Here is a 19,327-nt window from a genome sequence, read left to right on the forward strand (position 1 = left end):
GTACTTGCACACACTTAACTTCACACATCTATAGATTGTAAATGGTTATGTTGGATTTCAATGACATTCTTTTGGTTGTGTATGCATGTGAGTTAATTGCTTAAATCAAAGGTTTCAACTTATGGGTATTCATAGATCTTGATATCCACTTTGTAGTCGTTCACTCAAAATTTACTTGTGGCCAAATGTCCGAATAATTGTTACAAAATGTCCCAATAGTGATGTACTAATGGACCAATTAGCAATTGAAATGGTTTAAAGACTATGGTAGATGTAGATGTGTGATCAATTATTAATACATCTATTATCATTTTTGAAACTTAGTTGATATTAGTAATTAAAAGATTAAGATAAACCCCAAAAAAGAAGTCATGAATATTGAACCCCTATCAATTAGTAAACAAATCATCTCCCTCTCCCACATGTCCATAAAGTATGACCTTACCTCCCTAAGTTCTTTCTGCCTCATCACAACACCAAGCAAGGTATATTCTTTCCTAAACAAAGAAAGACTATGGTAGATGTAAATATGTGATCAATTATTAATACGTTTCATATCATTTTTGAAGCTTAATTAATATTAGTAATAATTAAAAGATTAAGATAAACCCAAAAATAAGAAGTCACCAATATTGAACCCATATCAAAAAATTCCTCTCCCTCTTCCATATGCACATAACGTACCCTAAGTTCCTCATCACAACACCAAGCAAGGCATATTCTTTCCTAAACTAAAAAAACTCCCAAAAATCTTATTCATACTTTCATAAACTCAATTTTTATTTTCAAATTCAAAAAAACTCAATTTTTATTTTGAAATTCAAATCTAAATAGTAGATCGAAAAGAGATTTCATGCAGGCCCCACGATACTGTGGATCCGTAGTACTAAACGAAACTGAAGATTTGAACGCCATTCGTCCGTCGTGTAAAAGTAAATCAAAGATTTTCACGCCATTTTAACTTTTACTCGCCAAACTGAAGAAGCACGCGCGCTGAAGAAAAAAGGCATGCGCGGCGTAGCCGGGAAAGCCGCTTTGCCGTAACGGCCGGGAAACTGGGGTTCTTTTGACCGCCGGAAATAAATGAAAGAAAGACAACAAAGAACTGTCGGTTAACTTACGTCTGCGCACAGGGGGTTTAATTAACTGCGCTTCTTTCTCTGCAAATTGGATTGTTGATCAGATGCTGAGGAGAAAAAGTTCTGAGAAATTGTCGGTTGATTCTGCAGTCTTTTAAAAGTTTTTCTGTGCTCTGCAGAGTTTGAGAGCCACTGCGATTTGTTTAGATCATCGGCGCAATCTTTGATGATATGTAACGAGATTTAAATAAGTTTATGAGCTTTTTCTTTTCTGTGCAAATCAGTGGGAATAGCTTCGTTTTTGGAGCTCTTCAAGGCTGCAGTATACGAGATTTGAGTTGTTTATGTAGTTTTGGAGTGTGATCGAGCTTAGATTGGCCAAATACGGAGCTTATTCTTGACAGATGTAACGACAAATTGGAGAACTTTTCACGGGGTTTGTATTTGAGGTGAAGATAGTGTTCGTTTGGAGCTTTCTGGCAGAATGCACGGTATGTCGAAGTTAGTGTACGTTATTTTGTAATTTTGACGAGTCTGTGCGGGGTTAGAATGTGTCGTTTGTGGATTTCGTTGCGTGCTTTCGTTAAAACTAGTTCATGCCTTTTTAGAAACCCTGAGATGAGCTTAGCTTTAGTTTTAGTATTTGCTTTCGTGTTCTTGACTTAAAGTCGTGGAATTAGTGCTAAGCTGGAAAGTAATCTAAATCTTTGCCGGAAATTATGCGGAACACGAAACAAGCCGGGAAATTTTGTGGAAAATCTAATTAATGCGGAGCGAGGCGTAAGTTTGGTGGAAAATCAAAGGAACTTTTGAGTTGGGCGAAAGGAAAGGAAATTAAATGTGGAGCTCTGTGGCTCATTAAAGCAATGCTGTGTGCAGCTTTTTTGCATAGGGGAACGCAAATATAATGATCAGGCCATTTTGTTTGCTGATAAAATTAATCGATCTTTACTTGTAATGAGGCAAGCAAGGCTAAAAATGTTTCTAAATTTGGACATAGATGAAATTAGCGTCAGGAACGCTAAAATCCACTATAGTTTGAAGTTCACTATTCTTCGCGTTTAATGTATTTTTATTTTCCAGATAATTAACAATGCTCTTGTTTTATTTTCTTAATTTAAGATTTAAGATTTTTGAAGAATTAATTTTTCTATTGTTGTTAATGAAATCGAAGGTCCCCCTTTTTTATCCTTGTTGAAGAGATTTTGACTGTATTTTCCGCAGAGTTGAGGATCGGATGAGGGGGATAGCTTCTACGCGGTTTCCTGATTGCGATTGAGCCGATCGACGAAATGGTTCTCACAAGGTCTGGTAAAAGAAATGATTCAGATAATGGCTCAGCTGTAGCAGGTGGTAGATACTTTGGATCTGCAAGAATTTTTGGAACTTTGAGCAGTTGAGCGCCACAGTCAACTTCCCAGGCAGGGGAGATTCATGATTTTTCGAAGCTATCAAAGTTTTTTATTTTGTGGGGGTCGAATTCATTCGTTCGCACATAAATACTTTTATCGGCAAGGTATAACGAGGATTGAAAATTAAGGCTTCCATTTGCTTTTGAATATGTTTTGCAATGCTAATGTAGTGAATGTTCTAATGATAGAACGTTTTCTGTTTCGAGTTAGATATTGAGGCGAAAATATCTGGGTTTGTTATCTCCTTTGATTATTTTTGTAAGTTTTGCAAGTGTATTGGGATTGCAGAATTAACTATCCGAGCCTTGGAGGCACGACTTGTGGATTGATGCTAATATATCTGCAGTAATCATGACAAAGAATCATCTCAAGAAGCGTTCCACTAAAGAGCAACCGGGCTGCATGGGAGGCATATTCAGTCTGTTTGAATTTCATCAGCATCCTTCAGGAAGGAAGTTGATTACAGAAAAGGCCCATGCAGATGGTAAGTGACCCGCAACAGTCACGAATACCACTTCATTTTGCTGCAGTTTCTTCAGAATTAAGTTTTTGGTTTTTATTTTTGCATTCAAGCGAAACAACTTTTAGATAAATTCTCATCGTATCAGGCGTATACAGATCGTTTGAGGTACTTGTCTTTTCTCAAAGGGGCTCTAGTATTTGGTGAATGGTAAAGCCGCAAAGGAAATACCTTGTCTTTTGGATTTCTTTTCGCCCTTCCGGTGTTTCGCAAACAGCACTTGGCTTAAGATCCAAAGGCAAATTTCTGTCAATAGTCAATTTACATTCAGAAAGAGAGCAAGATGGTTACAGAGAACTGTAGGGTTTTGATTTGTTTACTATCCTGTTATTGGCTCAATCATTCGAATTCCTTTAAACTGGTGAAATATGAGACTCCTTAGGCTATTTCTGCCTGTGATTGCAAACCAAACCATAGCATCCACATCAATTCAAACACTGTCAAAAAAACTAATTGTTGCTAAGAGTAAATGTTAATGAATTTTAACAAGAATGCACAACCATAAGGGGACAACTTTGGCTGCAACTTTAGTTTTACTTGGTGAATAATTTAAGGAAACTGAAAGTTGCAGATTAATTCAAAAACGTGCAGATCTTGTAAATTTCTCAAACAAAAAATATTTTCCATGAATTTTAGGTGACTCGTCATTTTAACTCAGAATATATTTTTCTATAAGAAACTGAAAAATAGATCCAGTTGGCAGGGGAGATCCCTCAAAGCAACGAACTCATCTGCATACCTTTCTAATGAGTGCTAGGGTTCTTCGGGGGTATTTCTGAAACATAATTGGGGAAAAGTTAACGCTATTGCTTGGGGTGTTCCTCAAATGTCACTATTTGGTCAAACTGATTTCTAGAGTCTCTTCTGATCCTCTCTGCTACAAAGTTGTGATTAGCTGGTTGGCGAATTCTCACACTGAGTGCTCCAGTCAAGAGTACAATATGACCTCTTCTATAACCCCGACAAATCCCATAAGACGATTGTGTTTTCTGCTAAATATGGCTTCCTCCAGGAAGAGTTCTTGTTAGTGCTTCATGATGTGCTATTCTACACTGCTGGTACTCCTATGGAGCTAAATTGAGTCATGAATCTGTTGATCTCTCTTTCCTTCTGTCCTCAACATGTTACAGTGAAGGTGGATTTCCTTTGTAGGTTGCTCAACACAAAAATATTACTGTAAGTCACTAAGAAAAGGGAGAATGAATCCCGTATCAGTATAACATCACTGCACTAACTTACACGGTGACATCAAAATTGCATTTTGGTTCTAATCTAATATTTCTCAATGCATCCCATCAGTGGACTGAAAATGGGAGGGACTGATTGAAGAGCGCATGTTCTACTTTGTTCTGCTTTCCACCAAATTATCTTTTCATGTAACTAGTTTCAAGCTCCAAGTTGTGAGTTTTTTTAGCAATTTCAGAACATTAGAAGTGGATTTGCCGTCTTATTCTATCTAGTTTATTTTTTGGCAGGATCTCAGTCTTCAAGAATCAGTTTTGATGTGGCAAATGAGCATCTGGAAACACCTAAAAGTAGGGATACCAGGAATGAATATGCACTTGTAAGCATCTTTCTTCTGTCTAATCTGATTATTTATTAATTTTATTCATATTTACTGTATATGAAAATGTGCGCATGAATTATAATATTTTTGAAATAGGTGCCTTCTGTTCGAAACATGTATGTTCATTGCTATATAATGCATGTGTTAAGTGGGTAGTATTGGATGACATTTTACTAAGAAGGTTTGCCTTTTGTATGAATATTAATCCACCTCAGTGTGTGTGTGTGTTCAAGCCTACTTATCTTTGTTTTTTATGGAATATCCAACAGACTTATGCTACCAGAAGGAACCCTTCTTCACAGAAAAAGGCAAGTGGAATACCCATGAAGGCACTGATAGCTGAAGAAATGACGAAAGAGTTTGAATCAAAACGGTGCACACCTGGTGTTGTTGCACGTTTAATGGGCCTTGAAGCAATGCCTGCAGAAGCATTGCTAGGAGTACATTCCCAAGAATTAGATAATGATCCATTCAAAAATATATCTGCTAAGCAGCAACAGCAACCCAAGTCAAATTGCGATGGCCGGGTTTCTCCACTAAAATCAAGAGCTTCAGGGAGTAAGCCTATACAAGAAATTTCCTTATCAGTTTCTCAACTGAAGACTGCAAATTGTCCAGATCAAAGAGCACATTCTTGTACACGAGATCAGTCTCAGGAAAAGCGAAGAGAAGAACTCTGTAAAGAGTTTGAAATTTTACAAGACTTAAAGTCTCGAGATTGTTCAAATGCTCAACAGCTTGATGAGCACAACATACAGCCAGTTGAAAAACACATGCTTGTTCATGAAAAATTAGACGAGCAAAATGTTGCTCTTGTACACCAGAAGTTTGTAGATGCTAAAAATCTTGTTGCTGATGAGAAGCTACAACAGTCGAAGGAATTTATAGATGCACTGGAAGTGTTACAGTCAAACAGGGATCTATTCCTTAAATTCCTTGAAGAGCCAAATTCATATTTTACGAAGTATCTTCAGGATTTACAGTCTACACCACAAACTCCTGAAACAATGAAAACAAAAATGAAATCAGCCAGTAATAGAAAAACAGCTGAGGAGTTGAAAACAGGGGATATTGGTCATGGACAATGTCCTGCAGAAGGTAAAAAGCATGAAAAACAATTTCAGAAGCAAAAAGGGCCCAGATTGCCGACAGGAAAAGAAGAAGAATTACTAGTAAAAAGTCCAACCTCAGGCACAAAGGACCGACACAAGCAATACTCTATGGAAGGTTCTCCAGTAAAGAGTGATGCTTGTGCCTTACCAACAAGGATAGTCATCTTGAAGCCTGGTCCAGGAAGTGCTTCAAGTGCTAGGTCCCCATCATCACCAAGCTGGTCGCCGCGATCTGAAGGCGCTTTTAGAAGTTTAGGGAAAGGTGACAAAGCTAGTACTAGAGATTTTCTTCAGGAAGTGAGGGAAAGGCTTAAGTTGGGATTTAAAGAGTATAGAAAAGATGACTCTAAGATTACTCAGGATGGTGATCAAGGCCAAGTTCAGGATGGGTCTAAGGATCCAAGAGATATAGCTAGAGAAATTGCTAGGCATGTAAGAGAAAGTGTAGCTAGAGATTTAACACACAAACCCTCTGAAATGGGGGAAGTTTCAACTTCTTTCAATAATTTTATTAGCAGGAGAAATTTATTGAATCGATCTAGAATCAGTTCTGGAGAGATATGTGTTAGCAGTGACAGTGAAGTTTCTACTCCTGTTACCAAATATTCTTTGGACCACATCAAAAGGTTTGATGTTCCCATGTCACAGCCTCCAAACAAATGCCATTCACTTGAATCCACAGTTGATAGAGAAGCAAAGAAGCGTCTGTCAGAGAGATTGAAGATGAGTCATGTGGATGAAGACAAACAACAATCTAGAGGAGATATAAACACATTGGGTAAAATACTTTCACTACAAGAGGACAAGAAATCAACATGCAGGCTTAAGAGTCCCCAGAACAAGAAAATCAGAAATGTAGTCGAAGAAGATGAACAGTTAAATGGGCAAGTTAGAGATGCAGTTGATGCCAGTTGCACATATCACAGGGATGGAGATGAAAACAGGGAGATTATCTCACCTAAAAGTATTGCAAGATCTCATTCAGGACCTTTGTCATTTACAGATTTAGTTAATGATAACAATGGCGTGCAACACAAAATTTCTGAAAGTCTTGTGAGCTCTCGGTCAGGACCTTTGTTATCCACCATTTCTGACAAAGTTAATGAAGAAATTCTATGTAGAGTTTCCGATGTCATGAGAGACCATGCCCACGAAATGATTAATGATAATTCAAGCAGAAACCTTTCTACAGAGAGATACAAGACCATGGGTAATGAATCTTTTTGTCAGGGAGAAGCTTCAATTTTGACGGGAAGCTTTTTGATGATGGGAAAAAAATCAAGAGGGAAATTAGATTCCTCAATTGATCCAGATACTATTATCCATGTTCCTTTGGAGGAAGTGTGTGATCCACCAAAAGAAATGGAGGTTGAATCAGAAAAAGACAAAGGAAACCTAGAAGATGTGCTTATTCTGGAGGATCAAGAAAGTCCAACACAATCAGTAGATAGTCCAGATGCGGAAAATAAAGAATTTAAATTTGCAGTAGACATTGGCAATGGGTCCTCACCTGCAGACTCTAAAGGTCTTGGAGGAACTATTTTGGAGTCTCTGGAATGGCGTCCTGTTTCTATCCTGGCTGATCCATTACAGTCTGATGATCAGATCGACCATGCAACAGAAGTAAACATTCTATATCCTTTGATTTTTGGATTCCCTTTAATCTTATCTCCGTGATTTTTGTTGCACAAATTCTCTACATTTTGTATGGCTAATCTACTTCGCTCTTTACTTCTAGGCAATCCCTCCACAACAACCAGTGAGCTCCTCAACATTTGAGAGTCCTACGAAGCAGTTTCCTATTCAAGAGTCCAGACCTTCAGCAATTAATGTCGAGAAGCCTGAACAACCCTCTCCAGTATCAGTTCTTGATACACCTTTCCAAGAAGAAACACCAAGCCCAAAGGATTTTAACAAAGCAAACTCAAATCTTCAAGGTAAGATGAGATTATAACTTAAATGTACAAAACCTTTCTAGTCTCAGATTGTGATTAAAATTTTACTGAACAGTCTCAGAAACATTTCTTTTTCATATTATTTGAGCTTGAATTTCCTCAAATAATTAAATTTTCAAGCAAGATTTCTGATTTGCATGTTTATTATACAGATTTGCGCTTACGCATTCGCCTGCTGAAGTTTGATGGATCTGATCGACAAAATCTTAAGGATGATAACCTTTTACAAGAGGATAGTTTAATGTCTGATGGTCATGACTGTAGAGAAGTTGACACACTGAGTGAAAAGCCTTGCGACTCTGCATTACAACCTATCACTTCTTCTGTATCAAGATCACAACCTTCGGTCACTGAAAATGTTGATTTAGGATTCTCACAACCAGATGACATCTCTTGTCCAAAAGATAAGCAGGCAGATTTATGCTATGTCAGAAATGTTCTTGCTGCTTCTGGTTTGACTGGGGATGGGATCATTCCAAGATGGCATTGTCCAAATCATCCATTGGATCCTTCATTGTTTGACAAGATCGAAAATATTCTTGGGCATAATAGTGAAGGAAACAAGACAGAGATTCTGGATCGTGAATGGGAGCGACGCCTTCTTTTTGACTGCATAGATGAAGTATTGGTGAAGATACTAGGCCCATTTTCTAATCATAATCCCTGGTTGAAAGACACTAAATTGAGATCTCATCGTAAACTCGCTGGAAAGCATCTTCTGAGAGACACATGGGCAGCAATCAGTTCTTTTTGGTACACACGATCAGAAACTGTAAATACATTAGAAAAGATTATAGCAAAGGACCTGGCTAAAGGGGATCTGTGGATGGAGTTGCGAGATGATGTTGAAGCAGTAGGATGTCAAGTAGAGAGAGCCATTTTTGGTGACTTGATTGAAGAGGTAATGTTTGATCTTGTCTAGTAGGGATGCATGTTTTCAATTCTGACAAGTGGGTTTTGTATTTGTTTGGGTATTTTCCATTTGGCGTGGAAGGTCTTATTTACTTGCTGAATCCTCCAGCCTTGGCTGGCTGTATTAGTAAAACTGTGTCAACAAAAAGAGTGGGACGTGCAAGGAGAATTGAAATTTTTCTTCAGATTATCTTTCCAAATATTCTTTCTGCTCTGCTTTCTCCGACTGTTCAACCATTCTGTATGATTTGTGAAAATGGACACCAGACAAGAACAGGAATCTCGAGTGATCAATGCAAGCAATGAAATGAAATACTCACAGAGCAGGGTAGCTTAAATTTACAGGGTTACGCATAATTATATCTTGTTTGCTCAAGTTTTGTTGGTATCTAACATAACAAACAATTTCTGTGCATTCCTGTATTCTAAGGAGGGATACACACATGCCAATATTTCAATCCGAAAAATGCTAGTTTTCTGCAACATGAAGAGGGAATTATAAGCATCACGGAAAGAGAGCTGGAGCAAATTATGATTCGGGAAACAACACCAATAAGAAAATCAATGGCTGCCTCAAATTCTAAGAAACCAAACGAAACCGTGGGTATTAGGTTTTTTTTCTAGTTTGATTTAATTTGCACACGTCCAGCTGCTCATGATTAGATTCATATGAAGCTTGTTCCAAATTTATTTAGCGAGAGGCCTGTAAGCATTGGTTGTAATAGATTTCAAGCATTATTAGGTACTTAACCAGTGAAATCAAATAAATTAAATCAGGTATTAAAGCCAGTTAAACGGCTGTATTGAATTTTTTCCTCGTACATTTTTCCATTATTCCCAGCTGTTTAACTTTATTATATACATAAAAATAATTATCTAGAATTTTTATACAATTTTAGAATTATCAAAAAATATTTAAAAAACAGAAAATAAGCTGTAGAAAGAAGGGGCTGAATTTAATGGCGATGTCTATCCAACAGAAGAATAAATGTACTTGATTTGACCTTTTTCTAAATTTGTTAATTAATTTAAAAATCACTCAACAGTGGTACTGTGACTTTTAAATTAATTAAAAAATTATAAATACATCTAATTTGACATTTTTCTAAATTTGTTAATTAATTTAAAAATCAGACAACAGTGGTACTATGATTTTTAAATTAATTAATTTTTAAAAAAAAGTCAAATCAGGTGCATTTATTATTCTGTTATTTAGCCACGGGAGAATTTAACTACATCTTAATTTGAGTAGTAGTTAAAATAAAGTAAGAACCAGACAAAAATTTAAATAATTTTTTTAAAATATGAAAGTTAATATATTTATAACAGATTTGTTTTAAAGCATGCAAATATAGCAAATTCAAAGGCTTCGAAGTTTACAATCTTAATGCAGGTATTCAGATAAAACTAGTTTTACATCGCTGTCAATCATGTAGAACAGGAATTTTGTATATATATTTACTCATGTTTTTAGAGTCTTTGTAATACTGCAAACACCTCATATCAGTTTCACAGGGACAACACATACCAAACCAAAAAAACGAGTGTCATATGTTAGAATTCGTGCAGTCCTTGTTATCGACAGAAGTATCCACATCATCTAACAATTTACGGCAGATAATTCGGAACTAGACAAATAAAGCTTTGTATCTCTGCAGATATCTGTAGTATGAGTCAAAGATTGAACACCTGACCACAATATTCATTGATAACCTACATGTTTATATCAGTCCGTATATTTTGGTGTTTTTCATTTTTAGGATTATTCAAGTCTTACTAAGAGAATCTATTAGGGCAGGCAGCTGCAATATTTTGGTGTACCATGGAAACAAATTTTTTTGGAGTACGGTTGAGGATCTCCTAATAGGGGAGAGTACCCACTACTCAAACATTCTAACTTCGCACTTATAAAAATTTCAAATCGCTCCTATTTTTTTACAACAGCTAACTTGGTGAGTTGTCTACTGATAACTAAGGTTTCAAGTCCACGTCATCCATTATGATGCTAGATCAACATGTTTTTTGCCAAGTTGTCCAAAACAATCCAAATAAAAAAGTCAAATCAATGGTCGTGCATAAAGGGTACTCATAGTTGACCAAGTAATGTGGCATCATCATTGGTTAATTTTTATAACTAAGGGTACATTTTATTCAATTTTGGGTAATTAGCATTGTACTAACAACTTTAAAGTCACAAGTATTTGTACAATGTTGTCAAAAAAATCGGGCATTAAGTCAATAAGTATTGGTATCAAGTAAACAACTCCTATCACAACTATTTCAACTCCTGGTTCCTCTCCTTAGTTGTGATAGGAGTTGTTGACTTGATGTCTACATTTATTGACTTAATGTTCAATTATTGTGACAACATTGTACCAAGACTTGTGACTTTAAATTTGTTAGTGCAATGTTAACTACCCAAAATTGAATAAAATGTACCCTTAGTTATAAAAATTAACCAATAATGTGATGCCACATCAGCGATTCAAGTATGGGTAGCCTTTATGCATGACCATTGGTTTCGCTTTTAATTTGGGTTGTTTTGGACTTGGCAAAAAGTATGTTGATGTGGCATCATAATGGGTGATGTGGACTTGAAACCTTAGTTATAAGTAGGTGACTAAAGGGAGCAATTTGAAATTTTAATGTAAGACTTTGATAAGTGCGAAGTTAGGGTGTTCAAGTACTGGGCCCTCTCCCCTAATTGGTGTACCATGGAAACAATTTTTTTGGCAGTGATTGGTGTAACTAATGGAAATAAAATTTGTTATAAGATTTTGCTAAATAGAAGTTTGTATAATATTTGTTGTAAATAAAATTTAGAAGAGGAAATTTAGACAATTAAAAAGAAAAGGAATAAAAAGGTTGAAGATATCTATCATTTTCCCAATAAGTAGAGGTTGCTTATTTTTAGCCTATCGATTGTAAGTCGCTGTTGCTTTGTTATTGTAGGAAGAATACAATTTTATGCTTTCTTCCAAACTTTAAAATTTCATGGGAACACTCAAGTTGCTTAAATTTAAAACATAAATTGTTCATAAGCATTTGTATGGGGACATAGGTATATTTACTATTTTCCACCATTTGAAAGAACAAGGTTTTTCTTTTCCACTACGAGAACATATTTTGATTATCAAAGCCTCTAAGTTAAAGCAATTCTTCACACCTATGTACTAAAAATTAATTAATTTGAATCACATGTAGTTGCTAGGGGAAGCATACTTGTAGATTTATTATACATGCAAGGGTCCAAAACATGGGGATATATTATTAACTCAAAGGTCAAAAGGTAGTCATTTCAAAGTATCATTCAATACCTACTTAGAGATGCCTCATAACCATGCATAGCAATCTTCTTGTCAATACTAGAATGCACCAATATTCTAGGAGTTCAAGAATTATCTATACTTTAAGTTCAAATAACCTAGTGGTCATTTGAGATTCAAACTCAAAAAATTAACCATTGGAAATATAGATGATTGGCCAATAGTACATGATATATTGCACAAGTGAGTGACTAAGAATATTCAACATATTTTTTATTAATGAGTGTTTAGTTATCATTGTGTTAGTTTATTTGAAGTTAGTAATTTAAATGCTGGGTGAACATGGATTGGCTAATAGTGCATGATATATTGTACAAGTGGGTGACTAAGTATTTGACATATTTGTAATGAGTGTTTAGTTATCATTATTTTAGTTTATTTGAAGTTAGTAATTTGAAGGTTGGGTGAACATGGAGTGACTTGTGTGCTCTTCCCCTAGTCTTTCTATTGAACTCATGTTGTATGAATCAACAATATTGGCTTAATTTTTTTAATGATTAAGTGCATTAGAATTCATTTAGTTTGTTTTAGGTTAAGGGTCTTTCGAATTTCTTAAATCCAAAGTTGAAAGCATGTAATCATATTTACAAATAAGTCTTTTAGCGTGTAGTTGAAAAAAAGCAACTACTTCCAAATTTATGATGAGTGAAAATGTCCTAGTTGACCCTCATGTTCAAATAATTGTAAGTTCTCACTTCTTTGGGACTTGAGACTTCTATTCCTATGCCAAAATTCGTAAATATGTAGTAATAGGTCATATTGACTTTGATATTATAATTAATATATAACTTTTTGAAGTCTCGTAAATTTTTGTAAATGCATCAATGCATGTTGACATGTGATAGCAATGTTAATCAATAAATGTGATCAATTAAGCATGCAAGTGCATTTCTGAATATAAGACAAGGTTCTCTAAAATATACTCTTTTTAATATGTTTACCATAGGGGAAGGATGCACCTATGTTGCAATTACCATGCGTTAGATTTTACTAATCAATAACTCACAATTCATCTAATAGGCCAATAATTGTCCATTGATATATTTAATAGTAAGGGAAAAAGTTAATAATTTGATCTAATGTGCAAATTTATTAGTATGATGATTGGTGTATTTGTGCATAAGTGTTAGATCAATTGTGCAAATTTTGTGTTAATGGGGCAATATGGAATATTTATAGGTCATCAATTCAAAATGAACACTTTTGACCATTATTTGCACTATAATTTTCACAATGCTTGTTGTAATCAATCAAAAGCCAAAATAATAGCTATAAGCACTTGGTCACACACGAAGACAAAAAAAAACCCATCAAAATGTGACGTACCATTTAGGAGCTTAAGTCACAAAACTCAAAACTATTTAGTTTCTTATCTACTATGAATGAAGTTCATGTTACAAGATGTCAAATGCACATTCTACACTCCTTTCATATCCATGCAGATTAACTCAATTTACTATATTTACCTACACAAGCGATAAATAGTGTAAGGCTCCCTTGCTCGATGTCAAACAACATATAATACAAAACTCAACTATGCCATTATTTAATTCGTATAGAGTTGACAACAAATTCAAATGATTAAATACTAGCTAAATTAATTAATATTTCAATAGCCCAATATAAAATGGTGAGCAATGCTAGGAGGTAGATCACCCACCAAATTATAAGATACATTGAATTACAAACCCACCCTTAAACAAATATGATTAGTACAACCCAAAAATGATGAAGGGATACTAATGCAAGATCTAGGTAAAAGGGGAATTTGGGTAAATCCCTTATTGAATAATGCATGATGATGTGATGTGATCAATATGTAAATGATGAAAGAAATGTAGATTTGATATATAAAAATAAATGCAAGGGGGGAAATAGACAGAATGGAACAACCTTGGAGAAAGAAGAGGCCAATGAACCCTTGGATTTTATTATGATTGTCGTAGAGATGTCAAAATTAGGTAAGCCTCAAGATCTAGAATCTTGATGTATGTAACTATCTTTTGTGAAAATTTCAGCACCAAATGATGAGGATGACTTGGACACCTTAGTCTAGGATGGTGTTCCAAGATTTTGATCTCTACCGTTCCAAAATTGATTAATTCTTTTGAGGTTATGTAACTGTATATGATGATGTCAAATTCAAATTTGCAGCTCTATTACCTTCTCCTGCACACATAAAAGAAGGGGAAGAAGGTTGAGGGGAGGGGTTTTCCTTAGTCAAACCCCTGTTTAAGAATCAACCTTGAAATGAAATAGAAGTGTCACCCTATAATAGAGATTGGATCTAAACATTGGGACATACCATACCAGTAGACAAAATTGCCTCTAGGTATGTGATCAAGTAAGTTGATGCAATAAATTCAACTCAACATTAAAACCAAAACAAAATCATATAAGAAAAAACCTCATGTAGTATATGTTATAATTTGTTGCAATGTTGGATTGAGAAAGAAGAAGATTTAAAGGATGACATAGATCTCCTTTCTTAATTGCAAACTCCTTTGCTTGACTTGCAATGGGGGAAAAAGTAAGGTCTATGGAAGGAAATGCTTTGAAAGTATGATTGAAATGAAGACATGAAATACTTGAATGACTCTTGATGGTTTCCTTACACTTGAATGCTAGATGGGTTTGAATGCTTCATAATAGATACCTTCAATCAATGCTTTTCTTGCACTTAGATCTTCTTGAATGCAAATGGATGTATGATAACTTGTATGTGTGTGTGAAGTGAAAATGAGCGGAAGGGGTCTCTTTTAATGCACATTTTGAGGCTAAGATTTTGCAGGGCCAACCTTAATTAAAGACCTAGGAGAAAAGCCCCTACATTAGGCTCAGGGCCAATCAAAGCACAAAGCTATAGGACAAGGCTGACCTGGCCGACCTCATCTAGGGAATTTCTTTTTAAAATAATTCCTTTGAAACTTAGGGGAGTGTTCCAAAATGGGGTGGTGAAACTCATAGTTTGCCAAGAAAAAAGGGCAGTTACGAAAAATTGAAAATGCATGCATAGGTCCTAGGTGGAAGATGAATTATGTGATAGGATGAAAAATGGAAAATCATGCATAGAAGTTAGAAGCAACCTCAAGTTTAAACACAATTAAAGGACTTGCATTTGAATTAAATATGCATTTAAGTGCAATATGATGTCTGACCATAAAACACACACTAAAATAGGTTCAAAATAGCCCCAAGATGAGCATACATAAAGTATTTACTTTTTAGGACAATACATTTAGCCCCCACTTTAGTGGTAGTATAAGACAAGCTCACGTTGGCATTTGACACTGACAAGAGGAGATTAATTAGATGAGGTACAATTAAATATGATTGATGAGAGGCTTTCATTGATGACAACTTAGTGATAGTAGAAAGCAAAATTAGTTGGTGAGACAAGGCATATGATTTGCAACACTTAGTCTTGATCAAAGTGTTTAGAAGAAGCATTGAGGAAGTACAAATCAAGTGCATCTATCATAGGAGTTTCTATGATGCTTATACAAATCAAGTTTGTGTTAGCAATTCATAATGATAAGAGGTGAGCAATAATATACATGTCAGAATAAGATTGGGTAATGTGTTCATACCTACCTATGATAGAAGGTCAAAAGATGATTAGTTTGATCAATGTGGTCAAAGACAAACTAGAGATGATGTGTTTTATTGGATGGGGTAATAATAATCTGGCAATCATAAGATGTAAGCAAGAAAGGTGAGAAGATTTGAGATGAAGCTTGTATAGGTCAAACACATTTCGACTATTATATGGAATTGCACAAAGGACTTAATGGTGATCAATACGGTGATTGAAAAAATCTAAAGGACATAGAGATATGTGAACTCAACAAGGCATCAATATATTGTGATTTGAAACAAGGGTGAAGATTAAGAGGAAAAATAGTAAGTACATGTTTATTATAGTTGAAAGAGAAGAGAAGTATAAGAAATATTGAGAGTTGAATGAATAGTGTGTATGTGATAAAAATAAGTATGATTGTGTAGAGAAGTAGAGATTGAGCAGAGAGAAGCTACAATGTGAGCAACGTAGAAATGATCTAACAAGCAAGTAGTGCTATAGATAAATCATTCAACTTGTTACCTAATAGTTGTAGTGAGGGAAATCTCTTAATTGGGTGGACCACAACTGGTCTTTATGTTGTAAATCCTTTAACATGGTGGAATTCTAGAAGGAGTTTTGATTCCTCTAAGGTAGATCCTAACATATCTTCTTTTACTCCTAATAGGGTGAACCCCCAAAATGAAATGGTATGTGTAAGCTCATAATAGGGAAACCTTTTAACTATACTGAAAGACTTGTGGGTATCATCCCTATCATATTTTCCACCCTCTAACAAGGGTTTCCACCATACCAAAATAGTTGTGTTATGTGTTGTACTTCTTTGATTGATTGATGGATTAGGTTTATTTATTTCGCTAGTTATTTGATTAGTGTTTTTGGAAGTAAATTTAAATTGGTAACTTGAATTAGTGGATTAGTTATTGTACTAATTCACCCCCCCTCCCTCCTCAGTACCATTTCACACCAACAATCAGTATCAGATCCTAGGTCATCAAGAATATAAGCTTCACATCTAGAGGAAAAGATTCTAGAAGATGGACATGTTTAGGTATGAGAAAGAGCTCGAGGAGAAAGCTAATGTGATTCACGAACTTCAATAGAAGCTAAGGAAATCTCTTGCAAAAAGAAGAGAGTTGAATGGAAAGCTAAATGAAAGCAAGGACTACATAGATGAGTAATGCAAAGGAGCAATGTCCAAAGAACATGGAAAATCCATTGAAATGCTATAGAGAAAAATAAAAAGATGAAAGATGAAAAAAAGCAAAAAATGTGAAAAGAGAACTTGAAGGACAAGTTATAAATGCGTGTGAATTTCTTGATGAAACAAGAGCCAAAGGATATGCAAGAAAGCATGTTGAAGATGCAAAGAAAGTGGACGACGATACAAGAGAGGAAAAAGATAAGGAGCTTAACTAGCTCGAGCAAGAATTAGAATTACTATGTAGGAAAAGGTAGGATATTACATATAGAAATCAACAAGTTGTAAATGTAAATGAAAGACTAAGGGAAGAAGATTACAACCTGAAAACCGAATTGAAATTTGAGAAGGAAAATAATTAAAGACTGAAGAGGTATAATGAAAGCTCAAATAATCTTGATGAACAACTAAAGAATCAATGGAAATATAAGGACACAATAGGTTTGGGTTACACTCAAGGAATATTTAAGGTTGGAGAATCATAAAAAAAAAAAGAGACTCAATAGGATTCAAAGATATAATCAAGCATCATTGGTAAGAAACCAAATAAACCTTCTTGCTTCAATTATGGTAAAGTTGTTCATACTGCCAATGTTTATAGAAGTAGACTAGCAATTGCTAAGCCTCAATTATTTAATGATCATTGCTACAACTATGGAAAGCATGGTCATGTGGCACATGAATGTAGATCTAATATAAGAATTGAATCTATTGGTAGTAGAATTAATGGTCACTTCTATGCATGCAACACATGGTTATGAAGTCAAAAATTGTAGGTCAAGAGTACAAGTTCCATGGTCCCTAATTAACCCAACAATTACAATGGAAAGGGAACAATAATTTGTTATCATATGTTCAATGTATGGACATTATAGACATATAGAAATCAATTATAGAATGAGAACTCTAAGAGGTAATTCTAGACATTGGAAGTCAACTAGTATAGCCTATTTTATTTGTTAATAAATTGGACATCTTGCAAGAGACTGCAAGTTCAACAACTAGTCTCTAAATTGATCATAGAATACCAAAAGAAAAAGGGTATTGATGTGGATGTAATAAGGAATGAGATGAACAAGCCGTGGATAAAGAAGTAAAGTGATAAGGAAGAGGTCAAGGCAAAAAATTAGGAGCCATCAACCTTAAGTGTGATGGATTCTTGATCAAACTAAGTCGATACTTGGCTTAGGGGGAGCACTTAAAGGAATATCATTAACTCATCCACTAGAGGTATGTGTGGTTATTTAAAATCTACATAGAAATATGTAATGTGATGACTAGACCATAGAGAGATAAGTTGTAAGGTTGTGAAGCAACTGCAAAGTAGTAGCATTGAAAGGTTGACACTTTAACCAGTGCAAGAGAAAGGTTATAATAACTGATTGTATTAACCAATGAAAAAACATTTTTTATGATTGGAAGATGCACAATGACTACTTTTGGGAATAAATAAGGGAAAAATGAGTCCATTTGTCACATTTCTATTCAAGAATACACTTGAGAAAGTTACCTATTACAAACTTTGTGATTGATATAGTGCCAAGAATTGGTAAGTAGAAGTTATCCATGAAAGACAACTGGAAAATATTGAGATATCTTTGTGAATAATGATAAGGTCAAATTTTTTGAATTCAAAGTGAAGCATGTAGCACAAAGTGGGCACTTATATCCTAATCAATATTATAAAAAAACCCTAACGAGTTTCCAAGTTACATCAATTGAAGGCAAGTGAGATTGACATGACATGATCACTATCCTCAATAAATCCTAAAGTGTTATTAATAGAAGAAATTAAATCATACATCCATTGCAACATCGAAGAACTACGAGTGGATGAAATAAATGAAGCATTTGGAGAATTGTCTATGAATAATAGGTTGAAGAACACACACAAGCATATGGAAGCAAAAGGTTTCACCTACATTGTCGATGTTCTAAACAATTTCTAACATGAATGGGTTTGATATGTACTGATAAGACTTCATGAATAATTGTTGTTTTTAGATAGATTCGCATACTATATAAGATAATTAAAGAGATCATTCATGCAATAATTTGGTTATATGCAAATGTGAATTACTCTTCACAAGAGAAAAAGATGGAAGTTTTCTCACATGACCAACCAAGACCAAATCTGATTCAAGAGCCATGAGGGTCACTTGCGTTTAAGATATGGAGGTGAAGTTTGAACAATGGTAATAGGCTATGGAGTCTATCAATCAGGTAGATTTAACAATGTTCCTAGTAGATTCATTCATGCAACATACAAAATAGTAAAAGAAGATGAAATTTATGATTTGAATGAGATGTTAAGAAGTCACATGTTTCCAAACATGGATAAAATCAAAAGAGACAAGAAGCAATCATTTAGGTTTGGAGCTATGTTGGTATGTATCTTGTTCTACTTCCAAAATTTATTTCCTAGAAAAAGCATTGTTCAATGATCAAAGGATATATATATAGATGATAATACAAACAAATGAGATTATTAAAGATTTAGGAGATAATTTTAGTATCATGTGGGGACACTTTAATGATTTTCAATCCAAAATGCATTAAAGAGAGATAAATCTTGCTCATATGGTTGAAGAGTACAAGGAAGACGTATATTTTCTAGTTGACAATGATACATGCATTATACAAGTAGTTCAACCTAGGATATT

At 34.8% G+C, this 19,327-nt stretch overlaps 1 protein-coding gene across 2 annotated transcripts; it reads left to right on the plus strand.

The window, feature by feature from the left end:
• Window positions 1-991: 991 nt before the first annotated feature.
• Window positions 992-8,742, plus strand: LOC149562923 (uncharacterized). 2 transcript variants are annotated; one of them, XM_089826369.1, is made up of 7 exons: window positions 992-1,570; window positions 2,304-2,595; window positions 2,780-2,975; window positions 4,487-4,575; window positions 4,848-7,313; window positions 7,429-7,627; window positions 7,798-8,742. In XM_089826369.1, the coding sequence occupies exons 3-7, from the start codon at window positions 2,843-2,845 to the stop codon at window positions 8,565-8,567; spliced, it is 3,657 nt and encodes a 1,218-aa protein (XP_089682495.1). In that variant the 5' UTR covers window positions 992-1,570; window positions 2,304-2,595; window positions 2,780-2,842; the 3' UTR covers window positions 8,568-8,742. The 2 variants fall into 2 exon arrangements, with proteins under 2 accessions (XP_089682495.1, XP_089682496.1); XM_089826370.1 differs by lacking the exon at window positions 992-1,570 and adding an exon at window positions 1,680-2,041.
• Window positions 8,743-19,327: the final 10,585 nt, after the last annotated feature.

Source organism: Cupressus sempervirens, chromosome 4 (genome assembly GCF_028749045.1).
Source record: "Cupressus sempervirens isolate cs-2001-9-10 chromosome 4, ASM2874904v1, whole genome shotgun sequence".
NCBI lineage: Eukaryota > Viridiplantae > Streptophyta > Pinopsida > Cupressales > Cupressaceae > Cupressus > Cupressus sempervirens.

What these genes read in the sequence shown, in the direction of transcription:
- LOC149562923 (XM_089826369.1), top strand. Translation starts at nt 2,843, where the DNA reads ATGACAAAGAATCATCTCAAGAAGCGTTCCACTAAAGAGCAACCGGGC. An exon ending in AGAAAAGGCCCATGCAGATG is followed by an intron (nt 2,976 to 4,486) that starts GTAAGTGACCCG and finishes ATTTTTTGGCAG; the next exon opens with GATCTCAGTCTTCAAGAATC. An exon ending in AGCAAACTCAAATCTTCAAG is followed by an intron (nt 7,628 to 7,797) that starts GTAAGATGAGAT and finishes TTTATTATACAG; the next exon opens with ATTTGCGCTTACGCATTCGC.